We start from the raw sequence: 27,432 nt of genomic DNA on the forward strand, positions 1-27,432 counted from the left end.
GGTCATTGATCAAACTTACCCACCCCCACCTATTTGATCCTCAGACAAATTCTTCCTTAAAATTTATCTCTGCCTTAGCATCTCTGATTCCATGGATGATAACCCTGTTCATAATGTTGAGGCAACTGAGTTGGATTCTTCATAGAGCCCTCTAAGTTCAGTAATCTCTGTTATTAACTTTAGCACCAACTCACACTGCAAATCTCTCCTAGAAATAGGATGCCAACACCAGAAAGTGTAAATTCCTCCAAGAATTTGGACAGCAACCTGAGAGCCACTGCCTGATGTGCCAGCAACAATTCCTTCCCTGCTGCCCTGGGCTCACCCATGTGCTGTATCCACCCAAATCCCAGGATACTCAGCTGGAGCAGCCACAGTGCAAGGGCTGTGCTCAAGGGTGGTACCTTACTGGCTGGTGCACAAAAGAAACAGAAAGGAGCCATTTTACAAATCCTGATTTAAAAGAACTTTGTGTTCTTATGGACAGTAAAGACAAAACAAACCAGACAACAAAAATTCTGTATTTTTGGCTAGGTAATGAGCCTGACCTAAAGCTTACTGAAATCTGCACAAGCCTTTCCACAGACTTAATGATAGTTTGCAGGACAGTCTGTATAATTACCCTATATAATTACATAAAAGCCTGCTAGAGCTTTAGTGATTGAGAAGACAAATGTTTATGACATCTGCATTCAGGAAAGTTCTGGACTGTCATGTGATGTTCCAGAAAAAAATATAAATATATTACTTAGCTTTCAGAGCATCTTTAAAGCTTCTTAAAACTAACAAAGAAAACATCAGAAGCAGGGAGGCCAGAGAAGTAACATTTTAGAAAGGAAAGGAAGGGACAGCATGTGGGAGAACAGGATGACAATGCCCAGTGGGATATTAAGGCATGCACATGATCACTGTCAATTGTAGGCCAAATACACATGTAAATTAAGGGTCTGAGCAATCTGAGATGTTGCTGATTCACTCAGCATCCTCTACCCCTTCCTGGATGAATTTGAGCTCATTAGGTGCAGCTGGAAGGGATCAGCTCCTATGAGAAATAAATTGGGTGCCAAAATGAATGGAATTATGCAGGCAGATTTAGACCGTGTGTACCTTCTCTATGTGCCAAACTGAGGTATGGCCTCTTTGTAAAGTTTTCCAAATTAAGAAAAAGCCCACCACCAAACTCAGAGCCCCAAAGTTGCTAACACAGGTGTCAGAGGTCAGTCTTTGAGGGAGAAGGGGAATTTCTGCAGAAGGGCAGATGGACAGGGTGGGTGTTGGTACCATCCCATGCAAGGCATTACCTGCAGCCACTGAGAACAATGCTGGCAGTAACCACATGATTTTCCTTTCCCCCAGCTTTCCAGCAGTGAAAAGCTATTTTGCAGCCGATAGAGGCTGACTCATCCCATCAGATAGTGAACTTCCAGACCCTACAGAAGATAATGCTGCCTTTCAGATTTCATTCTCACAACAGAGAAGAAACAGCTTACTAGAATTTTAGTCTCCTCTGCTTTTTCCTTTCTGACCAAGATTTCTACAGGTACTTTTGGAGTGGCTCATTCTATCTTGAAGCTAGATGCAATTCTCTACATCATGTTCAACCAGAAGAAGGCAGAGAAGCCACCAAATTCTTTCAGAAAATTCAGCTAAGAAGCTAATAATGCCCCACTGTAGGTTCAGGCCCACAAATTAAACAAGTAACTAATGTTTTTCATCATGTTCCAAGCAACTGGGTCTTAAGAGTCAAGGTTGTTGCCACTTCTCTGAAAAGAAAAATATTTCAGAGGTGGTAGAGACAATCTGTCCAGCCTGCAGCAATACAGAGGTGAAGATCATCCAAAACCATCACTCCTTTAGTCTTCCATTTTTCCATTCTCTAGTAAGCAGCTTGATACAAACATACAACAGGACGAGTTTATGGAGGGGCCAGAATTTTTCTTAACTACAGATTGGAGCTTTGTGAAGTTTCCCTTTTTACTTTCTTTATTCATTGAAAGGATAAAGCAGTGTTTAAAGAGCAATCAATAGAACTCAAGAACACTCTGTTCTCCAGCTGCTATATGAGGCTCCTTGCCCTAAAGGCTACACACAAGTGAAATTTTATGTCATTTACTACTTTGCCACTTTCACTCTCCAACATGCTGAATGGCCAGTTCATTTAAAAGACTAAAAAGAGCTGGGTGAGTTTGCCTTCCTCACACAGTAAGATTTGAAAAATATAAAGAGGTGTAGGAAAAAGAAACTGGATGGCTAAAGGCACAGAAAAAACTCTACCTTCTCAAGCACTAATTCAGGTCTCTGCAGCTGACAGAGGCCAACAACCACCGGGTGCTTTTCAGCTGCCCATCCTCCTGGACACTAAAAGATTGTATCCGTTCAAATGGTGGATACATTCTGAGAAAAACAAATAAACCTCACAGATGCACCCACCAAGGGCTACTGAATACCTCCACTAAACACTTCTGGTGTTTTAAAAAGTGGTGGAGGCAGGAGTCAGTATAAGCTGAAAGGCTACATCGAAAAAGTAACACACATGGTTGGGCCTTGTTCTTACACCCTTGTCATCTTTATCTGCTGCAGGTTCACAGTGAAGATCCTGGATCAAGTGGATCTTTGATTCAATCCAAAACAGCCCTCAGTACAATTGCAGTGGATCCCCCTTGTTCAGAGATCAATTCTTAATGACTTGATGGAATTATTTATAATAAAAAAAGGCTAGACTGATAGTTATTATAACAGGAGTAAATAGCCTCACACATTCCCTCAGTTAAATGAGACACACTTGGATTATGGATTTGGTTTGGGGGTAAACTGCAATATACAGCTTCTCTGCATAAAAACTCTAGATCTTTCATTTTTTTCAAAACTAAACTGAAAACCACTTTTTTCCCCTTTTTTGTAGAGCACTGATCAGCATTTCAGGAGTTACTGTGCCTTAGAGATAATCCACAAATATAAATGAGGCTATTATATCTCTATACATGTTCTGTTCATGCAATTTCAATAGAAATTCTGCAAATTAACAAGCCCTGTTTACTCAGAGCTTTATTACATCTTCTTTCTAAACCAATTCACTCAGCATGTTTCTTTTGAAACAAAAAATAGCAACTGAATGTAGGAGAAGCCAGCTGCCAAGCCCAGTGTTTTCATAATTATACTAATAGAGGGCCTGAAGAATGAATTTATACTTATTACAATACTGACCATTATTTTCTAATGGGACATAGATTGAATAGATTTTACAGCTACATTAACTCTATTTCTACCCACCTTTTCTGTTTATTTTGTATTTTAATGATGTTAAAAAGCTAAGTGGTAATAGTAGCCATCAAAGTAGCATCAATAGTAAGGGGAAAAGCCTAACAGGGAGGGTGATGCTGCTTTTACATCACAGGACAGAAGTAATTTCTGCAGCTTGTGGGAAGTGGTGCTGTTTGACTCAGCTCAGTGAATTAACACCAGCTTCTACAAGCAGAAGGGCTGAGCTCTCACACAACCCTTCTCATCTTAACCATGTCTAATCCTCTTTGCTCCAAAAATCAGCTTTCCACCCCATCTCTCATCGGTATTTGTCATCCTTTACCTATCCTGCATAATCACCTGGCCACCTTATTCCACCATTCATGTCTTCTTCCCTTTGTTATACCTCCAAAGTCACTATTCTAATAAACAGACAACAAACTTGGTTCAGTTGCAATTTTATGCCTTTGCTTTATCCATGACCTTAGGAGAATGTTTCTGGTCTGTTTAATTTTATACCTATTCTTTAATTCAAATCAACATTTCAGTTAGTCACTTTAATTTTTGCCCAGAAATCCCGTTTTGGGAAGAGTTTTATTGCAATTTGCATGCTGTCTTAAAAATCTTTACATGCCAAGTCAGTATCTTAAACATTTCAAAGTTCTAATTTCTTCAAAAATTCAGCTCCTGGCTCCTTAGCTTATAGAGCCATTGATCAGATCAATGCATTTCAGTCTTTTCACAGTGGGACATGAAGTCCAGTTTGTTCCCTATTAGACTGGACAGTCTGTTTCTCCATGCTCTAAGTAAATATTTCATAGTCCTGAAAGTTCAGCCTTCAGCCCCTGTCCTACTATTATTCTTTGTTGAACTGAAATACATTTTTTCAAGTGATCTCAGCTCACTAAGCCATCCATTTGCCCACTGTGACTGCCTTGGGTCTCATTTTGATTCACTACCTTACCTGTCTCAAAACTTGGAAATTATACCAGATTTATCACCAGACTAATGGCAAAGAGGCCCTATATCACTGCACCTACAGCTAACCTTCCTGAATGTCATTAGAAATACCTTGCCAGGAGAGGATTCCTTGCACATGACTTCTGGTTCTCATGAATTTGCTGATTCTTGATTATGCCTAGCCAAACATTTCACTATCAAACAGCCACAAACCCATACAGCAACAGAACTCCAATCTCCAAAGCCCAGACAGTATCCTGTTCCCTGAATCATGCAGCTCTCTCATATCACAATAAGTTCATTCATACTCCTGCTCTCTCAGATCACAAACTGGGCTGATTAACGCACAAAGAAACGCTAAATAAGAAGTAGAATCCCTGTTCTGAATCCAGGGCCCCTTTGCTCCAATCAAACAAATTACTGTGTCGAGGAAGAAAAGTCAGGAGATTGAAAATAACTCCTCCAAGTCTCTCTTAAGGCAGCATTTGGCTTCCAAATGCTGTTGTGCATCATCTTAATAAAGCACTTAGGGAAATAAATCATAGGCTATTAAAACACTCGTGACATCACAGTTGCTTCTTTGAGTAACATCCACATCTTAAATTTACAATATATGTGTGCTGAGTAGCTGGTGGAGTGTAAAGAAAAAAATTTTTAAAAAGAGTATTGGCTTCTTCCTTCTTTGGCTCCCTTACCAGAGATAAAGTCTGGGATTGTAATGTGCTTTTCTTACAAAAGAGTTAGCATTGTGAAAGCTGTTAACATACAGGGAGAGATTACAAAGAATAAGACCATTTACCTTTGAAAAGGGAACACTTAGAAGGAAAATTTACTGAGGTCTCTGGGTTTCTTTCTTACTACCTTCCCCGTGACTAGCCTCTAAATTTTATGCTGCCTCATAACAAGGGAGCACATCGAGCATTGGCAGGGAAGTGAAGAGAAATTATATTTCCACAATGCCTGTAGTCAGTGCACACTGCTCACAGCCAAAGGAGGCCAGAGTCCCTGCAAGCCACAGATGTGCTCACTGGAAAGGGCCAACAGTCTATAATTGAGATAACTTACATTTTTAACTAAATAATAATGTCATATGGCAAGTCATCAAAGCTCATGTTTTGGGGCATAAGCTGATTGCTGCAGCAGGGCAAGAAAGAAAAGTTATCTCAAAGGTAGTAGGTTTCTTATTGAAAGTTTAACACTGCTAATAGCTGTCGTTTATTGGGCACTGCTGGAGGCAGGCTAGAGAAAAAAATCAGAGTCCCTCTTGAAAACTCCAGCAAGGAAAGCTCATTTTGAGGAAGAACTGTACAAAACCTTCACATTCTTACCTGCTCCACAGAATGGCATTGCTTTCACTTAGGCAGCTCCACCAAGGAGGAAAAGAAAGGCTCTAGTTCTGCCTCCCTCACCTCACAGAAAACAGAAGAACTGAAAAGTTACAAACACAATTAGGGAAAAAAAAAAAAAGCTGTTTTCATCTCTTCATAAAGAAAATAAAATTTCATGTTGCTGCTACCTCTAGTGTTTTTCCCAGCATTGGCATACAGTCTGTGGTCAAAAAACACTTGTGGTGTTTAAACCCCTTGGAAGGAGTTTAAAAGGAATGGGTTTGGTTCTCATTTCTTATTCTTTTGCAGGCATTAGCCTCTGTTGAGGCAAAATCCAAACTAACAACATCACACATTGACCCAAAGATGACAATCCAGTCTGCCTGCAAAGACATAAAAGAGTTTCTCATAGTTCTGTTAGGCAGGGGAAGAGAATATATCAGACATGTTGTTAAAGCATTGATCAAATCTCTGTTAGGCTTCAGCCATGGATAGAGACTGTAGGTTTATGTAGGTTTCTCCACTCCCACTCTTCCAAGACTGGATTTCATTAACCAGTTTAATCCAAAACCCTCAGCTCACGTAGATGGGCAGGTAACCTTATTACCCACACATGCAGCAGTGAAGGAGCTTGCCTAAAGCTGGATGTAGGAAGGCCAGGACCCAGAGCTGTCCTTCTCATTCCACAGCTCTAAACACTGGAGAAATAAAGGAGACTAAAAATGTGGCATTTTCAGCCTCCTACATTGATCTTTTGGAGCTGACAATGTAAACACTTGAACTATCAGTAAGAAAACAGTGACTTGTTGGTAAAGCAGAATGGGAGCTTAGAGCTGCCTAAAAATTCCTTTTATCTTACTGTATTACAGAAGGGTAATTAAACAGACAGTTGTTCTGGCCTCCTATTTCCCTTTCAGGTTGTTTGAAAAAGGTTTTCTATTCAAATACAAAAAGCCAATGTTGGCCTGATTTTGACTGCATCCCTTTTTCCCCTGAGGTTACAGGGCCATCAGACTGGCAGCTGAGTGCTGTGCAGATTATAAAGCCAGCAGCTTAACAAAAATCTCTCAGCAGCTCAAGACAGACAGTCAGGGCCTGCTGGGCCTGACTTTTAATAAGTGACAAGGAATCTGCCATCTTTTCAGTCTCTGTGTCCTTTCCACCCAGCTTTGTTTCCCCCTAAATATATAGGAAATACACAGTTCCCCCTTAACTCTGAGGTGGTGTCTCATTTGTTCCTCTTCTACCATAGAAGAGAGAGCACCTTTGCAGCACTGTAACTATGAAAGAGGAAAAACCCTCTAATTTTATCAAAAGTAAGCCCAACAGAAGTCCAAAATAACTGTTTGGAGTTTCTTTTTAATGCTGGACAGTGTAATCATAAAAGCCAATGGCCAGCATTCAGCTGGTTTTCAGGAAAGCAGGTCCAAGGTTCTGCTTGGTCTGACCAGAGCCTTTGGTATGACAGAGGTACCAACATGCTCAGTTCATTGAGGAACCCACTGCATTTTTACTCCACTTCCATCCTATCCTGATTTGTCTTCACAGCTAAGATACTTCAAGCAATTAAGAAAAAAGCTCTAAGGAACTAAGTGTGAAGAGTCTGTGTTTGGGCTTTCCCGTCTGTACAGCAATTGAAGCTATTCAATTCTCTCTTCACTGTGTGAAAAGCAGGGAGTGGGGCTTTCTCCTACCACAGAAAAGCTGAGATTCTGAGCAACCACCCAACTCCAGCAGCTCAGGCTTGAAGGAAAACCAGAAGAAAATTAATGGAACACCTACACAGATACGTACATAGCCATAAAATGCAGCAGTAAAAGTACATTAGTAGAATGAATAACACTCTTTCTGCAAAAAATCTGCCTTGGAGAAAGAGACTGATATCTGATCTATCTCCTCATGAAGTCATTTAATGCACAATACATGTGGTGTTTCTGAATTTCGATTCCTTTTCAACTCAGCAACTCTCATAGATACTCCCACCTATCTAGATTGCAGAATCATTGAAAAAAGATTTTATCTTCACACCCAACTACACAGCACACACTACAGTGGATGCTAGGGAAATTCACACAACTTCCTAGCAGAACAAACTCATTTGGGGGATAGGGGGAAATGGGTGAAAAGAAATGGCTTTTTACCTCCCACTAGCAAAGAACAGTATCAGTTCAGAGCACATTTCAAGTGATGTTCATAATCAGGAGGATACATCTTCCTCTGCCTCTTAATGCATCTCACCAGTGAAATGACTTGGCATAATAGCAGCAGGGAGCTGCCAGCCAGGAGAGAAAAGTTCCAGAATTCCCCCATGCCTCCTCCTACATAAGGGGAACTCGAGCTGCAAATTAATTCCTTGCTCACCAGGAACTGAGTCTCCCCCAGGTTGTTCCTGTCACACAAGGACAAACTTTCCCAGTGCTGAGTACACACAGGCCCTCAAATGGTACATCCTAATGACAAGGGCAAAGTGACCCTTCCTTGCCCTAGCTGGCCCAGTGACCTGCACAATATCCACCAACAATTCTGTGCACACACAGAACTGAGTCCCAAGCAGCAGCTTCGGCCTTCCTCAAGGGCTCTGTGCCTTCCTGCCAAACAGCTCATGCCTTGATGTCCTTTGACACAAACCCCACTCCACAAGCACAGCAGCCACTGGCAGCATCACACTCAAAAGCCAGCTTTGCTACCATTATTGAAGGCACTAATTGATTAATTGTGAGCTTTATTTGTCCTTTTCCATTTTGACCAATTATTTATTTGGTAGGTTAGAGAAATCAGAAAAAAAAGGATAGTTCCAAACAAGCCACTATGTTTCAGGGTAAATGACAGTCAGTTTATGCTGCACAACAAACATACCATTGATACATATTTAAATATACAATTTTACAGCACATCTTTCCCAGATGCTTCACTAAGTCCTCCAAGAAAGACCTAATGACATATGCCTGGCTCTTTCTGCAGTAACAATAAGCTTTGACTGTTTGTTTGGATAATTCCTGAGGTTCAGATGCAAAAATATTTGGACCTGGATCTGAAAACCTTAGAGTTCAGATCTCAAGCTTAAATAATGCTTTCAACTGAAGTATCTCCCTGTTAACCCAAGCTCAGCCCCAAATACACTCCTTCCTTTTGGTGATTAGAAGTGGATATACCCCTCTGAAAAGATGAGTACAATTTTACCCACCCAGCTCTGCAAAATGAATGCATGACAGGAATGAAATACCAGAACACAAAGGGTGTTTTACTTTCTGTTTATGAACTGGTGAGCACTGTGTGGTTTGTCTTTCCCCCTAGACATCAGCTCCAGTCTAGCTTGTCTGCAGTTATTACACAGCCACAGCAGACGGATGAACCCTGTGGACCAGAACCAGAGATATTTCTGTTATGTTTTACCAACATCATTTGAGCAAACAGGTACAGCCTCAGAAACAGATATGGAAGTTCATCATCTAATTTGCAGAGTAAGAGTGACAAAGTACGTGGAAACACTGTATGCCTTTTAAGAGGCATGAATGTGGTGCATTTTTTATTTACAGTAAATTGCTAATATATGTCAGCATTAATATTCATTATCTTGATTTACATGTTTCTTTCATGCATAAAATGGATTTGGATTCTCTCTGATTTACTTGATAACACTCCTACATTTCATGACTGGCTGCAACAGAGAACAAATTTTTAATAGGCTTAATAAATTTACATCATCATTAGTGCTGAATATTTTATCCTCACAAACCAGGGAGTGAGAAGCACATCACTAAATCCTCAACCGAATCTGATCCTTCATAATATCAGGATATGCCTCTTCAAGATAAGTCAAGGCAGAATTTACATGAGATAGATAAGGCAAACATATGATATGCCACCACAAAATTCAATGGTTTTACTGGTCCTTATTCTTTAGGGAACACAAAATTGGCAAAATTTTAAAAAAACTTAAGTTTCCTGCCAAACTAAGCTTCTGCTGTGGGTTGTTTCCTAGGTTGGTCATTTGGGGGGGTTTTGGGTGCACTTTTTTTTTGTTTGGTTGGTAGTTGCCCCTCCCCACCCTTCACCTTTATTGGAGCTGGTTTTGATAACAAAAAGAACACCCAAGGAAACTTTGGCAGCCAAGTAGAAGAGTTGACTGTGCTAGAAGTTGTTATTACTGTTAGTCACCAGGTCAAATGAGCCCTCTTAGGTACAAAAACTGGTCTCTCTATAAAGTGTTGGGTCCTGTGGGCTCCTGATGGCTGAACAGTGTCCCCACACACAGCAGAGAGGCTGCACTGAGCTCCACACTCAGGGCACCAAGATCCACGCTCCCAGCCCACTTGCAGCGCAGGCAGATCTGCCACTGTGATCAAACCATAAAAAGCTGCTGCTTCCTACATGAATAGCTGAGTGTGCAAACCCATTCCTCCCTCTCCCAGAAACCCTCCAGCATCTATACACAGACCAGCCAGAGGCTCCTGCATTTGCAGGGCAGAAAATGAAAAAAAGGATTAAACCAAAGACACAAGGAAATGTCATTGTTGCAATGTCACTAAAGGCCCATGGGAGATAATGTAGCAGCATTTATCAAGCTCTGATATTCATTTAAGAAAAGTGACTTACACTGGGCAGCTGGGGCACTGTATTTATAGATAAAAGCCTTTTAAATAGTCCTTTTCAAGTTCCTCTTTCCACAAAACTGCTGGCTAAAATGTGCTTAATGAGACTTTCCTTCCCCTCACTTTTTCAGTTCCTCTCATATGTATTTTCTTCTCCTACCTCCTACTTCAGCTAAAAGGCCCTAATCTGCTGTTGCAGAGCACACTGTGTCACTAAGCCACACATTGTGACCTTATTAGTGTGGCTTAGCAGGTAGAAGATAAATGTGAGTTGAAAACAGTCAATCTGCAAAACAGAAGTAAAGAACCTGCATAAAAGGTCCAGGAGAATGAATACAATAACAGACATAACCTAGAAATTCCCCATAAAGCAAATACAGACAAACTTTCAAGTCTCCTGTTCCAAAAACTCTAGTCCAGAAGAAAAAATCTCTAAAAACAGTCAAAGAAAAATCTCCACAAACACATCGACAGTTCTGGGTGTCTATGGTTTTCATCTGCAGAGAGGGAAAGGAGCCTGAATGCAGAAACAGCAACATGGGAGGCTTCAAAACACCTGTAGTATTTCTAGTCACAGGGCTGGGGTCAGCTCTGACTCTTCTCTGGATTACAACCCAAATTCCCGTCTTGAAAGGACAGACTTGCAGCATGATGTGCAGTGGTGGTGGTGGAAGGAATGGATAAGTAAATTGATGGAGGAGTTAAAATAGCAGCTAAAGGTTAAATAAAAAGGCCATGTAAAAGCTAGAAACTGAGCTAGAAACAGATCCATTTTTAGCTTTCCAAGAATAAAAAAAAAAAAAAATAGCAACTATAAACAACCCCCACTTTACATATGGAAAATTAAATCTAGATCTACATGAGACATAAGTATTTATCAGCATCCTTGAGATTTCTTTACGGCATTTGTGCTGAAGCTTCCTTAATGCAGAAACTAGAAGCAGTGGAGGGCAGGTTGGAAGTGATAATCACTCCTGAACTGAGGAGTTCAGAGCTCAGGCAAAATGTTGAAGTGCCAAGATTATCATCAGAAGCTTCCAGAACTAACACAGCAACAGATCATGATTTAAAATATTCTCACACTATGCAAACTCTACATCTTCCTAATTCCTGGCTGAAAATGAAAGTTTAATTACTGTTATTTTTATACAAAGTTCCAGGAAATGCCTCATTTCTGACCAAATACAGAGCAATAAGAAGGCAAAGAGGTGAATGGCAGCACTTGTGGCTTGAGAGCCTCTCAAGATCCTGAGGGAAAGTGTCACTCATGCACATCTTTCCAGAGCATCATATTTACACAAACAGGAAAAGATGAGTCCTCCCACAGCTGTCTACAGCTCATGGATACCATGCACACAATTCTGACATTTTTATTTATTTGAAATGCAAGCTTATCTTACTCCAGTGGTAAAAACATCTTCTCCTAACTCTCACAGCTTAATCCTCTTTTTGATCTGAGAGATATCTATGGGAGGAAGAGAAATAAATCCAATACACTCAGTTAATTGCTCAGTGACAGATAATCTTTCCTTCTCCATTTTCTTTCTCTTCTGCAAAAAGAATAACAAAAAGTAAATAAAAAGTACTCAACTAAAATTGTGGAAAAAGTCTGCTGAGAGGATAACGGTATAATTAAAGTCAGGCCCAGCCTGATGCAAAATTTCATTTATCATGTACAGTAGCAGCAGCTCACTTGCCATCCAAAGCTCAGTGCACACAGAGCCTTAACAATCTAGAAGATTATACAGAGTCTTCCTGTCTCTTTTCTCCTACTGTATTTCATCCCTTCATGTCTGTCACCAGTGGCCTTTTAACTCGTCAGTAGTTTTAGAAGGATGATCTCCATCCATTAGTGCAGCAGCCAGCTACAGTAAACTGGCTGAGAAATAAAGAAACGTAATCCTAGCAGGAAGGAATGTGTTTATAAAGAGGATGGATTCGTATCCTGTAGGCAATGGCATAGCTGGGTTATAGGTGGTTACAGTCCCATCAGTAAAAATGCTTAAATCACCCAAATACACTTTGGAATGACAGATGTGCTTATAACCAGCTATTGCACAAATTACTCGTGTCAGTAACATGCTTCTACAGCCCCTCATCACTCATCAACCTTTGAAAAGTGCACTCAGCACAGGAGGCAGAAGTGGGATTTCTTTGCCATGTATTCAAGACAGATTCCTCTTCAGTTGTAGGTACCTGCAGAACTACCTTTCCCTTCTATCCTTCAGAAACAGAACTCCTGATATCAGAAAGCAAACCAGACATGAGATGATGCTCTCTTCCATTCCCCAGAATGAAACTAAGAGGTATGAAATAAATTGCAAGGTATGTTTCACCCCTTCTCTCAAACCTATTTTTGTTCTATCCTTTTCAAAGAAGCAGAGAGATTTAAATTAACGTGTCACTTAAGCAGCCAGGAGGAGCAACAGCTAATAACCTCTTTGAGGTACATAGAATAATAAGATATGCCCACCTTGCCATTTCTTTCCATCACACTAGGAACAGAGAAGCTGTCCTGGGATCTTCACAGGCATATTTACCAGTGATCTGAGGGCATGGCTGCATGCTGAGGGGGGTTTTAACAGCAGAGCCAGATCAGGACAGAGCACAATGAACCAGCACAGGCTTGCTTAAGGTAACAGGAGAGAGGAAAATCCAAGGAAATGAACTGGCAGCTTCCAGAGCAGCCATGAGCACTTAAGGGCCAATCACAAATAATGGAGCATTGCAAAGACCAGTGGGTTGATTGTGGTTCTCCAGCACTTCCCAGTTCAAAGCATTTCCCAGGGATTCTGGATGGTTGGCCATACAAATGCAATCAAGTCCTGATAAGTGACATGTGCCAAGTGAAGCTGAGGGGTTCAAAGAAAGACAAGTGGTTCCTCAAATAATTTATGGAATTCCTTGTTCTAAGATGTCACAGGTACTAAAAATTTTAACACACTCCAAAAGATACTGAGAAGGTCAGCTCATGGAATAGTAATCTTCTGGTATATACTAAAACAAAAAGAAAATTATTCAGCTCCTCATACACCTTACCCTGAAGGCTGAGGGTGACTTAAACCATAAGAAAGAATGCAAGTATAATACTAGAAGGAAGGTCAGACATGATAATCAATTTCATATGGTCTTGGTGCCAGCCTGTTTGGCACATGTGTGAGCTTTGGACATCATGTGGGAGCTGCACACACCCTCAGCTTTGAGCCTCCCTGGGACCTGCAAAGCAGCTGCACAGCTCCTCATATCTCCTTCCAAGTCCTGCTTTCTCCCCTTGTCCCTCTCCTGCTCTGCTTGCCAGAGGTACCAGAGACATAAATGACTAATGAATGTTTCCCCCAATTAATATTTTGACATCTGGTAGTCTTAGAAGCAGACTAGAAGAAGCAGGCATAGAAATTTGGAAGAAGAAACAGGAAAAGCAGTGTGATTTTTTTTATCCCTGTTCCTTGCCACTGGCTGATGTACTCTTGGGGAAGATCATACAAGAATCAAGAAACTGTAAAATCCCAGAATTAGAATCAGGCTAATTTTATGGAATACTAAGATCAGGAGTGTGTAATTACTGGTGCTAAATAGACTGAGAATTATTTTTCATAAAATACTCCGATTTTTACTTTTCATCAGACAGTTTTTAGTAACAGAATTCCAGAGTAGGGGAAACAAGCATGCTATTTTTATGTTGTTAATTACATTCTGAGATTAGGACTGAGGTCAGGAAAGGTGCCCTGCATTCACTCTAGGGCTGCAGCACTGCTGGGGTCCCAGCTCTGTGTTACATCCTCCAGTGACAGCCACACAGCCCCTCCCTTCTTCATCAGGGCAAAATTTTGTGCCATTGTGGAATGCTCCACAGAAACCAGAAACAGGAAAGAGCATAAGGCCATCAGCACAGTTTTGTGCTGCATTCATACATCTCATCAGGAACTGTGCCTTCCACTCTGATGTGGCTGTCCTAGTTTCAGTCAGAAAATAGTACCTCAACACAATCCTGCGTGACAGAAGCAGATCTTCAGCACTGTCAGCAATGGGGAAGGAGGTGCCTGTGCATGCTGAAATGCCATAACTTCTGCAGTGGCTGACAAAGGAGACATGAGTACTTCTCATGGTGAAATCACTTAGGGTAGTCAGAGAAAATGAAAATGTTTTTTGTATTTTTGAATATTCTTTTTCAAAACCATTGAAAAATTAAACAATCTAGCACGAACTTCATGTAGAAAAACATTGCCAAAGCCACAGTCCTGAAAGACCCTTTAGGTGTGCATATACCATATTAAAGACAAAGGAATAGAAAGCCATGGCAGCAAGGTGTGTGAAAAGACTGATTAACCCCCCATAATGGTATGAAAAACCATTTCTTAAACCCCACCAATTACTCGCACTTTTGAGCATTCCTATTACTACTCAGAATAAGTCCTACAAGTTCTGTGTTTCTTTAGGTTTTAGTCTGCTTGGTTTTAGTTTTAGATTTTCAGGCCAGTGGGTGAAGCAATAGCCCAAGTTCAGAATGTACTTCATGCCAATTCCCTCCTCTATCATTTTATTAAAACCCACTCAGCTTCCGAGCAAAAAGTTTATTTGTTCTACTTCTGTCCTAAAATTCTCCCTTACAAAAGAAAACCTCTATAAGTTTATTAAAACAAGTTCATTCTAACAAGAGGTTTTAGTTTTAAATACCCAAAGTTTTCTTCTATGGTGCCAGCAGTCTATCCACCTTCCTTAGTGACCTGCATAGCAGACTCCTAAGCTTCCCACCAGAGTTTCACAGATGAAACTATGAGAAAACCACCCTCTCAGCTCATGGAAGTAGTACCAGGGACACAGGAAAGAGGAAACAGCTCCTGGGTTAATTTTTCAGGGAAAGAATTCCAGGCACCATATGCTCGCATTGAATCCGAATAACTGCCATAAGAAATTGTTCATGGCCCAGCTCTTCCCTTTGGTTCACACAGTGCATGATATGCTTTTAAATCATGAAAATCTCAAAACACTCCCTATAAATTGGTCCAGCAGTCAAGCTCACACGAGTGGAAATCAATTATCTAGTGCTAATCCCATCAGTTCTAATCAACAGATGTTGAACACTGGCTCATAGGTGTTCCCCCAGCCTCAGCAACTCTGGCTTTTCATAGGGATCATTTGGGCAGACCAGCCTCGAGATCCTTCATTGTAAACAAAGACGTTTGGCTCTCCAGTTGACCCAAAAGTAAACCAATTGGTTGATTTCAATCTGAATAAGATGGGAAAGGTGAAATCAAAAGACAGAATATCTGAGAAGTACCTTATCTGGCTGAAACAAGACAATGAGACTTCAGCCTTTTTGTCCTTGAGTATGAAAGGACAGGAGTGAGAGAAAGTTTAGCTAGAAACCTTCCAGTACTTTTAAAGAAATCCAATTAAATTCAATAAAAGAACTGTATCAGGCTTTTCCTATTTATATAAGGTGGTAATTATTAACTCAATTTATCTCCATACCTCCAAAGAGAGCTCTCTGTGATGCTTCCCAGGTTGTAGTCATACAGCTTTGTCAGAATTAGTATCACCTAAAGGCAAAAGAAGAAATCATGGTTAGTCTCAAACAATTACAATCTCACAGAACTGAAATGACCCCAGGGAGGGCTTAGGATTCCTTTAATGGGTGCTTAACCTAATTGAATGAATTGTTAAAAGCAATTGCCTAAACTGACACGGAAAGAATTTGCAGAGATATCTGTTGAGCCTTTTTTTGGCCCTTTTGTTTGTTCAGTTCCTCTGCATGACATCACCAACAGGTTTTTCCCTTAACCCCAGGAGACAGAGTGCAGTGGGAATGAGTTCAGTTCTGGACAGAGTTTCAGGATACAAGATGAGATCTTGCATGCAGTAGAAATAGTGACTATTTTCTGCTCTCTTTCACAGACACTGAGCTTTTCATAGCTGTGGTGCACAGATAACCCACTGGCCTGTCTGCAGTCAAACACTTTCTGGTTGCACCAGATGATTTGACACAAGCAAATGATCACCACTGGACTGGCTGGACATCAGGAAAAATCTCAATAAGGGTTTTAGTTCAACACCTGGGCAGACTACCCAGAACATCTGTAAACGTCCATCCTTGGAGTTTTTGAACACCTGGCTAGACAAAGTCATGGCTGACCTGATCTATAGCTGGTGATAACACTGCTTTGAGTAAGAGGTTGAACTGAGGACCTTCAAATATCTCTAACAATCAATGTTTCTATAACTTCACTGAAAAGTTTTAGGTTTAGCCAGAATGGAAGGGTTTCCAAGTTTATGACTTTTATTACCTCTTTTGATAAAGAGTTTTTCCCTCCTGCCAAAGCAGGCACTTCTAGAATAAAATTATCTTACCAGGGAGAGGAAAGCAATTTTAGCAAAAAGAATTTGCAGCAAAAGATTTCAGCCTGCTCTTTTGTTAGTGTCTTTAAGAACTTATTTCTGACTTTTAAGATGATGGGCTTCTTTAACAAGATCTACATTTGGGACAAACTACCAGACCATTATTATTGCTACTAATTTATTTTGCATGTCTCCCTGCCAGCTCACCGTGTATCTTATCCTCCTCCCTAGCCCATTAAAACCACAGTAAATTAGAGCCCCAGCTCTTATCTGACAAAACCTCTGATCTATATACCTCTTATTTTCAGCCTGGGTTCCTAAGAAATGAGGCTCACAGACACACAGTCCCCCTGGTCCCTTGATAAGATTGTTAACTTCAACCCATTTGGCTGAGCAGCAAAGGACTGCAGGAAGTTCAGAGCCCATCAGCCCAATGCCAGCTGGCACCAGCATGGCACAGGATTGCACATGGGGAGGAACAGACCTCACCACTGCCTTTTCCAAAGGCAAAGCCCATCTACCTCTCACACACCCTGAAAATGCACAATAGTAATTATCTCCTTCCAATACACACAGCAGCACAGGAGACAGCAGAAAGAGCAGCACAGGGGGCAGAGAACACACCTCTGACATCTCTTTCTACAGCACAGCTCCTAAATCACTCCCAGCATGAGAAAGGCTGGCCAAAGCATTTCCTGTCTGTATGAACACAAGTCATGTGCAGTGTGACAGTGTTCACAGGGATCTTAGGATGAGGGAAGAGATGAGGATCTGACTCCATGTTTCAGAAGGCTGATTTATTCTTTTATGATATATATTACATTAAAACTATACTAAAAGTATAGAAGAAAGGATTTCATCAGAAGGCTGGCTAAGAATAGAATAGCAAAGAATGATAACAAAGGCTTGTGACTGACTGAGACAGTCTGAGACAGCTGGACTGTGATTGGCCATTAATTAGAAACAACCACATGGGGCCAATCACAGATCCACCTGTTGCATTCCACAGCAGCAGATAACCATTGTTTATATTTTGTTCCTGAGGCCTCTCAGCTTCTCAGGAGAAAAAATCCTAAGGAAAGGATTTTTCAGAAAATATCATGGCTACAGTGCAGCTCATGGGGAAACTCACACAGCAGCCACAATCCCCCTGTGCTCCCCAGGGCACCCTGACTTGGACATCCCCTGTGCTCCCCAAAACCCCAGTGCTGGCAGGGAGGAGCTTCCCTCTCTCCTGGCAGGTCCCTCTTTGCAAAGGGAGCCAAGGTGGGAAGCCCCAGCCAAGGCAGAATCCAGAGCTGGGGTGGGCACAAATTCTTCACCAAGGCTAACTCCAGTCAGGGCTTTGTAAATCCTGAATTTCCATCTCCACCCTGCCAGGAATGCTTATCAATGACAGCAGAGCAGCTGTCAGCTCCAGATCCTGAGCTGTGTCACTGCCACCCCAAATCCCCTCCTTAGCAAGTGAATAAAAACCAAGGGGGTGAGACCACAGCAGGGGATGGGATGTGCACCTAAAGCCTTTCTGAATCCCAACCCAATGAAAGGTAGCTGTGAAGTCCACTCCTGTTTGGGGACATCATGTGGGAGCTGCACACACCCTCAGCTTTGAGCCTCCCTGGGACCTGCAAAGCAGCTGCACAGCTCCTCATATCTCCTTCCAAGTCCTGCTTTCTCCCCTTCTCCCTCTCCTGCTCTGCTTGCCAGAGGTACCAGAGACATAAATGACTAATGAATGTTTCCCCCAATTAGTATTTTGACATCTGGTAGTTTAGAAGCAGACCAGAAGAAAGCAGGCATAGAAATTTGGAAGAAGAAACAGGAAAAGCAGTGTGATTTTTTTTTTTTTAATCCCTGTTCCTTGCCACTGGCTGATGTACTCTTGGGGAAGATCATACAAGAATCAAGAAACTGTAAAATCCCAGAATTAGAATCAGGCTAATTTTATGGAATACTAAGATCAGGAGTGTGTAATTACTGGTGCTAAATAGACTGAGAATTATTTTTCATAAAATACTCCGATTTTTCCTTTTTCCCAAGTGAGGAAAATTTACAAATCTTAAAACAGCCATGAAAGAAAACTCCATTGAGAATTTTAATCTCATCATTTGAGGGGAGAAACATTGTAATTGACAACCCAAAAAGAATATGAAATGAAAAAAAAAAATTAAAGTGCCAGTAGAAGAAATCAAAATATTTCCCCTCCAGAGGGCTGGAATGTCTCTTTTGTTCTTTTTTTTTCCTTGATAAATTTCAGTAAAACCCAGACAATCTTAAAGTTCTGCAGTTGGAACTGATGGGGGAAGAAAGCCAGCTGCATTCCATCACAACTCTTTTTGATAGAGCTCTAAAAATCCTTCTGCAGAGGCATCCCTGGACCCATCCAAACCTGCATGGCAGCTCCTGACTAGCTACATCAAGAACCCTAAGCAATATTGCTATATCCTGACTTCCTAGTATATTTAGGAGAAAATGTTAGCATTTAACATTCCCAAGATTTGTATTTGACACCATGCTGTGGCAGACACATGCACCAGGTTCTGGATTAACAGCTTTGATATCTCCACTTGGTGCAGGAACTATTATCCTTTGAATAGGTACAATACTTCAAAAATACATAAGAGCTTTTTCTATTATTTTAATTTTTGAGAATCTGTACCAGCTCCCAAATGTCTTTAAGATTATCCACAGTTTCAGCAGTCTCCTTGTGTCATTTACTGTGGTTCAAATACCAGTAATAGATCTGTTCAAACATATATGTGCAAAGCAAACAAATCACTGGGCAGAAAATTAGTTATTTCTGCCCTAGAGGTCACTATTCTTTCCCCCCTTTGTAATGATAGTTGAGTAACCTATGCAAGGCCATGATTTCAGATATATTTACTTTTTCAGAAACCATTTTTCTTCTTTGCTGTTCTCATTTCTTTGTTATTTAGCCTGCAAAGGTTAGTTCATGTTTAAGATTGTTTCTTTTTTTCCCCACCCTCTGTGGCTGTCACTGTGTAGTACTGAGGAACCTAATGAACAGAGACATGCGTATTATGTTGCTCTAAATGTCAGAATAGGGGCTGTGAAGAAGCACAGAAATGAAATGAAAATGGTCTCTCACCTTTTCTTCGTTTTTTTGCTTTGTTTTTACTTTCTGGGGCTGTGTGTTTTTCTTCTTTTTTTACCACTTACCAATCAATGCAAGCTAACAAGAGCAAGAAGAAAAAAAAAGCAAGCAAACTAGAAATAGAGTGAAAAGGAACTCAAAATCCAGTTTTATTCCAGCTCTGCTGTGAATACAGATAACCCTTCCTCTTGCATAGAAATACAAGGTTTCAGAAAGTCTGTTATTCATTAGGACCAGCACTTGAAGTGGATTATTCTGCCATAGCAGGTGGGAAAGAGAAGGAGAAACAAAACTTTATCACTTCTGCACTGACAGCTCAGAGCAAAAGATATCTGATCCTGGGTTTACTACATCCCAAAGTGAGTGCACCTACCAAGAGATAGAGCACTAAAAATGGGTTTAGTTACTCAGATAAAGTGCAAGAAACAGACACCTGGGAAGACAGAGTGACAAAAGAGGTGCTTAAACCTGGCTCACCATCTCTAGAAGGAAATCAGTTCCCAGTGGCTATTCTGGGAAAGACAAGACATTCACACCTTGGACACCATCATGGTTTTCTTCAAACCAAAAGAACATTTTCAGAAAACCCATATTTTGTTAATCAATCTTGAGAGCATACTAGTTTCCAGCATAAGAGAATTGAGCTGGGTCTCCATGAACTCCAGCCTTGGTTCTGTACCAGAACTCGTAACACAGCAGAAAGCATCTACTCTCAGTCATGTGCCAGCTCCACACTCTGCACTATGAGCTGATCCTCAGGATGTGCCACAGCTTGAGGAAGGAGCAGCTGCCACAGTTTTCTTCTCCTGTGGTGCTTCCCACCCATGCAAGGAGCAGGGAACACACGCAGAGCTGCTGGACCCCAGCACAGCCCACCTGCAGCTGAAAAGGTTCAGTCACAGGCACTGCCTCACACAGAGACAGGCAGCCTGCAGTGTGACTAATGGTTAATAAAGCATTGTAACATTTCACACACAGCTGTGTCAAAAATGGCAGCTGGATTTAATGGTGTAACTATATTTGCATGACTCTCCTGATGAAAGAGTCACGCTGCCTTCTAATTGGGGAAGAGAGAAACAAATATCCAGGCACAATCAAGACAGTTTAAGTACACCTCAATGTGCAGTGATCCATGAGTCCCTTATTAAACTCCAGAGATCCCTTCCATCGCCTGCTTAACAGGAACGTAAGTCAATAACAAAGAAGAGCTAAATGAAGTTTTCACGAGCTTGCTGGTCTGCTGTAATTGAGTGGGAAACTAAAGGACCTGAAGCTTTTCTATGCATTATGAGTCAATAAACCATCATTCTCAGGCTGTCATGTTTGAGAGTTTGCACATGCAAAAATTGGAAATAATTGGGCACCTATCTGTTCCTTTCATCTCTGCTTTCCCAATATCACCCAGAACCCTGGGACTGTAAATAACACAACCAGAACACAGGAATATTCTCAATGAGCTGTTTGGTGAGACAGCTATGTGAGGAAATGTTTCCAAATAAATTCACAAATAAACCTGAATAATTCACTGAGAATTTTACTGGCTGCTCATGAAAAAAAAAAAAAATCAAATTTGAGAGAACTCATTATTTGGGGCAAATTATTTATACCGATCTTGTTCTTCATATTATTTTTAGCAATTTTATACCAGCCAGCAGTATCAGGGACTCTACCAAGCACTCAAGTAGCAAGAACTATGGAGTCATGAAGACTTTTGTGATTTGCTTTCCACATGGACTGCAGATCAACAGGGGTGCAATGACAGAGGAGGACAACCACAGAGTTATACAGCTAAACTACCAAATCTCCATTTCACCAACCTCTGTAACAAAGAAACCACAAGGTAAAATTCCTTCATTTTTCTGCAGCCATCAATGAACAGAAAAAAGGCCTGATATTGCCCACTATCCCACCAAAAATAATTGCACAAGAGATTGAAGTTTAGAGGGAAAGCATTAAAAATTGTCCATGTAGGGGGTGGCTCTTCCCTTTAATAACTTCCATAAGTCAGCAGATTAAACTCTTCCTAATTCAAAAACTATTGTGACTATTGTGCCTAATAATAAAAGGATCAGAGAGAGCAATCAAGGATGATCAAAGATGTGGAATGACCTTTTTTTAGTGAGAAATTACTCCAACTATCAATCCAAGAAAGAGACAAAGGAGATATGAAAGACATCTGTAAAGTCACAAGTGTACTGAATTTATTATTCAATACTTTTCAGCATACAGGACCAAGCAAACTGAGAAGGTTAAAAATATTACATATATATAAGTACGGATGTTCCTTCCCACTGTATTTTGTGCATACCAAAAATTTACTATAAGCTCAAGGGGAGACAGAAGTTGAGGGAAAAAATGTGCATTGAGGTCAATTAAATAAAACTATATGTAGCAATATTTGTGCAAGTTTTCCCAGGTATACAATTTTAGCCACATTTAAAGAGAGAACATGGCAAATTCTTTTGTTCTTATAGCTATCATAGGTAGCTTTAGGACTCCTGAACTTATATAAATTTGTCATAGCTATTCCTATTTTTGGCACCTACAAAAACCACCTGTAGGCCAGAAATTCAATGTTTGCCAAATACAGATACCAGTATTTCCTTTCTTAATCTTGTGTAATTCAATCAGTAGAGCAAGATGTTTGGCAGTTTCTATTACACTCAGCTTGCAGGGGTCCCTGGCATGGTGACAGCTTTTAGTATAGACAGCAACACAAATTATTATAAAGAGAGGCTAAATGCAGCATCTTTCTCCCTCAAACCTTTTAAAGATAGCCCCAGTCTTCATGCTTGTCATCAGGATGAAAAAGAAATTTGTTATAGTCTGAAAAGAATTTAAAATATTACCACCAAAGCAAAGAGAAGGACACTGTAATAGCTAAAGCCCAAAGGTCAAGACACTGAGTTACTGCTTTTCCTGGCTTTGAAAAGGACCCAAACCTAGGCCTATCACATTCCAGAAAAACACCTTGGCCACTGACATGCTGATTAACTTCTAAAGTGGAATTAATTCCCTGCTCTGAGTCCTTTTTTTCCCACACTGAAACCCCTTTTCACTAATTCCTCTTTCATTCAATAAGAATCTGCTTCATGGAAATATTTCTTAGCAGCTCCAAACATGATTAACTAAACCGAAGAACCAAACACAAACCCAATAAATTAAAGGGAGTAAAAGGAAAATCTAGCAAGTAAATTATTGTAGTAAAAAAACAGAGATACTCAGGTTTCTAAGAAAATATAATAACCAAATTTCTTCCAGTGGCAGAATCAGGCAGGAAAGATGGGAAGGAGGACAGAAACAATGGAATAGACATCCTGTCATCTTGAAAAGTTTTAATACAAAGGCAAATAATTATGAAAGAGACAGGGTTTCATTTCAGAAGACAAAAGCTGGTATAGAGAGAATCGATTACACACTATAATTGCATTGATGCTTAAAAGCCATTAGCATGAGAGCTCTGTGCATGTTTCAAGAGGGAAATGTAGTCTTCTGTTTATTCATTTCACCAAATACCCACATAGGTCTTTAGGGGATTATTTCAGAATTAAGACCAGAGGAGGGAAAAGCCCTAAACTACTTGGAAAGAAAATTCTTCTCTTACACCCCATTATATCCACTGGCAGTCAGCAGCTTGTGCTTAAACACGCAGTCACTGGCAGTGATTTGGAGTGGGCACCCAGAAAGGGTGGAAGGGTCAAGTGGAGAAAAGCACTTTGCTGTTCTGTGCCTGGCCTGCTCCTGAAACACTCAGACACATTCCAGAGGCTCCCGGCTTTGCCAAGGGACAACGATTTCAAGTGCTGAGAAACCATTTCTGAAGGAAAGTAGAGATGCCATCAGATCTACAAGTAAAAATTTGCTTCTGAGGGGTTTCTCAGACACCTGATCTCATGTGCAAACTAGGACTTACAGCATAGCCAGTGGCAGCTAAATACTTCAGCACACCACACTCAGAGAAAGAGGGAATATGCCAGAAAAGACTTTTGAAAACATGCCAGTCAGCCACTAGGATCCTGCTTTGTGAGCTCTGTTTATGGTGGTGCCTTTCTGGTTAAGACCCAGAAGCTCCTAAAGGATTTAGAAATACCCGTGAACTCCAGTCACACAGCTTTTCCCAAACCAGTAATCCAAGCCTCTACTTGAACATAATTCACCCAACTCTACCTGAAGAAAGCAGGTAGAGGAAAAGCAGCCCAAAGGGCAACCAAGGTGAGAAAGGCTGAAGATCCTCATCCTTGGGAAAACAACCATGTCCTGGGGGAAAGACTGGGGGTGGGGGATGCACACAATCAAAAACCTTTATAAACAACACCCAGATTGTTTATTCTGGAGCTCACTACAGAATATAAAAGTGAAAAATTAGCATGCAATGAATAATTTATTTAGCACTTTACCATTGTTTCAACAAATCACTTTCATGAAAGCAATGTGTATTCAAGCAATAAATCACTGCTTAGCACTCTGGCACAAGCAAAAGATAATACTTGACAGTATTATTGAGTGATGTTGCATGGCCACAAGGCAACTACAACAAAGATAAGGATGATATCCTTGAATAATAGACTGCCTCCCTCCCACTCCAGGAAGGTAAAACTCTCATCCTGGGGCAGCAGGGGTAGTGAAATTTAAGACCATAAGGTGCCTTTTGCCTTTAGGTCCCAAAAGTGCCCTGAAAACATTAATTGATCACTCCTTACAAGAGCTCTGTGCTGTAAGTTGGTTTTATTACGAACATCAAGCATGCAGAGTTCAGGGGAATTTGTTGCAGGAGGCAAGATGGGAACATTTATCCTGATGAGCCCCTTGGTCTTCACTCTTGAAATCATTCTTCCCTGTCCTCTAACAGAGGAAGAGGTGGCTTCAAAAGGTCCTGACCTGCTCTGTTGAGTCACAATTTCCACCCTTGTCTAGCTCTAAAAAGATCTGAGCCAAAGCTTTCTACTCCTCTTTTTGCAATCCTACAGAACTTTGCATCCCACAGATGGGAAAATAGACTTTTTGGACTGATCTTCAGTCAGTGATGAACAACACTACCTTAAAAGACACAAGGTATGTTTCCCAGAAACTGGGAGAACAAGCATGTCTGGTGTAGAGATGATTTTTATTTTGCACAGTCTTTTGCTGCACTGTGTTGGGGACATCTATTCTTCCAATCACCTTTTCATCCAAAAACACTCTCTGTGATTCCCTATGCATCTTACACTAACAAATGATAATAACATGCATCAGTCCATTGACAAACTTGGTAGGTCTCATCTTAGGGCAACCCCATATTAATGTAGTTAAAATAGAAATTAATTTGGCTGAGGCCTGAGGTTCAGAAAGTGCCCTATGAGCTGTCTGCCAATACTAACCTGGTGACTTGTTACTCCTAAATACTGATAAGAGAAGATGAAAAATCAAGTCCTTGTGTTCTCAGCTTCTCTCAGATCAGCAAAAATCTCAGGGCCAAATTCAGCACAATACTTACTTTGTGTGTTAATCACATGAACAACACCACAAAGCAAGAATTTAGTGCACTTGGTTTGCCATGAACAAACAGGACAAACCATCCATTCAGCTTGGACTCACTGGTCTCCACAGGCCAGGAAACAGGAGGAATTAGAGTAACACAGGCCTTTCTAGTGTCTCCTTGCTCTAGAAAGAGACAGAGCAGAAGGTAGAAGACAGCTAACCTTAACTAATTAGATGTCTTTGTTACTGAAAATTAGACCACTGCAAAACTCCAGAGGAATGAGCCCAGTCTCAAACAGAGACATTTCAACCATCACAGAGTACATTTTGTCATTTGACAAATTATAATATATGCCTGATTAGACAAGAAAATTCTTCCTGCATTCTTCCACCCACTCCAGCTGCAACAAAATATGCCATCAGCAGCTGTTTATACGAAGCTGGAAGGCATCTTGAGACCAATTATAAGGCAAAGGTCATATTTTCCAAGCTGTTTATAGACAGTAATTTGTAAAGCTGTAATGTCGCATGTTGTCAATAATTCAAGGTGGGAAATTTAAACAGTTAATAGATCATCAATTCTTCACTTTCCCACCTTATTTCTTTCTCCCCAAGGAGCTGTTAAACCATGCTTCATCTGAGTGTATTCCTTGAACCTCAGACTCAAGGGTTTCCATTAGTTTATGGAAAGAAACTTAGAATGGTAAGATGTGAGTAATCCCATAACAGGCACCCAGGGATCATAACAGACATAAAGTGCACATTTCAGACTTGGGATATAAATTGCTGTTAAAGGTCTATTCTCACTGGGACTCTATATTCTGTAAAACAGGTTGATGCTGTCAGAATGAAAACTGTTGCATTTTAGCGAAGAGAAGAGGATTTAGTCAAAACAAGTTGTTAAATGAAGATATATACAAAGTAAGATTCCCCAGTTCTTTGGGGGATAAAAATAAACAAAACAACCAGACACACAAAATCCTGTCATCAAAACATGAATTACAGGTTATTTATTTATGACTCCCACAGATGTCATCAACTCTGACAGCAAGCCAGGGCAGGGCTACCAACAAGCACAAGCACCACCAATATAACAATGCAAGAGGTTTTCACCGGGAAAAGCTGCACCCATCTGTTGCTGCATTCCCACCTAGGATCCCATGGAATTTGCTGTGGCAAAACAACACTTTGAGAAACTGGGAACATCTACTGACCTGCAGCACTGATGCAAACTTCTTCAAGAAGGAGATCACACAGACCTTCAGGCTGCATGTTCACACTCCCACAGAAAAAGTGAAATTGTGGCTATCATGACAATGTCCAACAGAAGTTAATTATTCCATCTTGTAATCTGCCATACTATTTATAATTATATATATAAGATAACACATAGTCCTTTATTGCTGTCTACATCTCCTCCTCTTCAAACTTCAGTCTTATATTTCCTTTGCTATAGTTTTTAAGCATGTTCACTGCCTTTTACTTATAAAATAAAAAGAAAGGCACATGTCTGTCTGCTGCAGAGGGTTCATCTCTTAAAAGTTAGGGGGTAGGACAGTAACTTGCACCTCACATCTCTTTTTTCCCCTGGAAAAAAGATATTTTATCAAGAAGCTACCTCAAAAGGAGGGGAAAGTCAAAGGATATTACAAGCCAACACACAAAAGTCTTATTAACCCACTAAGATGTGTGACTAAGATCCTATTATCTGAAGGATAAAAAAATTAAGCTGCCTTCTGCCTATATCCTCAAGGCTTTGGCAGAACACACAGGAAAGGCACATCCCAAGTGACTGGTGAACTTCGTTTTTCCTCCTCCTCACTCAATGTCAAATGAGATGTAGGAGGAGATATTCTTATTTTTCTATATATAAACTACCTAAGTTTGGGATTTTCATGTGGTGCTTTGGGAATGAAAAAGCCAAGTCATTTTTTGACTTCCTCTCTCAGCACAGGGCAAAAACCAAAGGACAAAAGGCTACTGGGTAGAAGCCCATTAGCAAAACTGCAACACCCAAACCACTGACCTATTTTTATAATATCTGACCAGTGTTATCATCCATGTTCAACTGTGATGATTAAAATGTGGAAGCAGATGTCCTTTAGACTTCAGACACTGCAAGAAAACAGCACTGGTTTGGTCATCCCCTCTAGTGAGAGTATCTTTGATATCTAAAAAACTCTAAATTCTCTTACATTAAACAAAAGCATACCAACATGGGAGCAGAGGATCTCTTTATCAGGTATCATCTCAACCCCAGAACTTACCCACACACGCCCCAATCTCCCTGATGGTTTTGCCATATACCCCTTATTTAAGCTTGTTAAGAATGAAAAGCAATGCATTGACGGTCATTTTCAAAATTCCTATAACTTGACAAAAATTTCCATTAGTGCCTACCAAC

General features: G+C 40.6%; 1 protein-coding gene across 3 annotated transcripts in view; it reads right to left on the minus strand.

The window, feature by feature from the left end:
• Positions 1-27,432, minus strand: part of SORCS1 (sortilin related VPS10 domain containing receptor 1) — a 260,557-nt gene that overhangs the window by 162,607 nt on the left and 70,518 nt on the right. For all 3 annotated transcript variants that reach the window (XM_071446302.1, XM_071446300.1, XM_071446301.1), the window contains exon 2: positions 15,593-15,660. In XM_071446302.1, coding sequence (XP_071302403.1) covers positions 15,593-15,660 — 68 coding nt within the window. The remainder of the gene's footprint in view (positions 1-15,592; positions 15,661-27,432) is intronic.

Source organism: Agelaius tricolor, unplaced genomic scaffold (genome assembly GCF_023055355.1).
Source record: "Agelaius tricolor isolate 1412-34295 unplaced genomic scaffold, bAgeTri1.0.p SCAF_22, whole genome shotgun sequence".
Lineage (NCBI taxonomy): Eukaryota > Metazoa > Chordata > Aves > Passeriformes > Icteridae > Agelaius > Agelaius tricolor.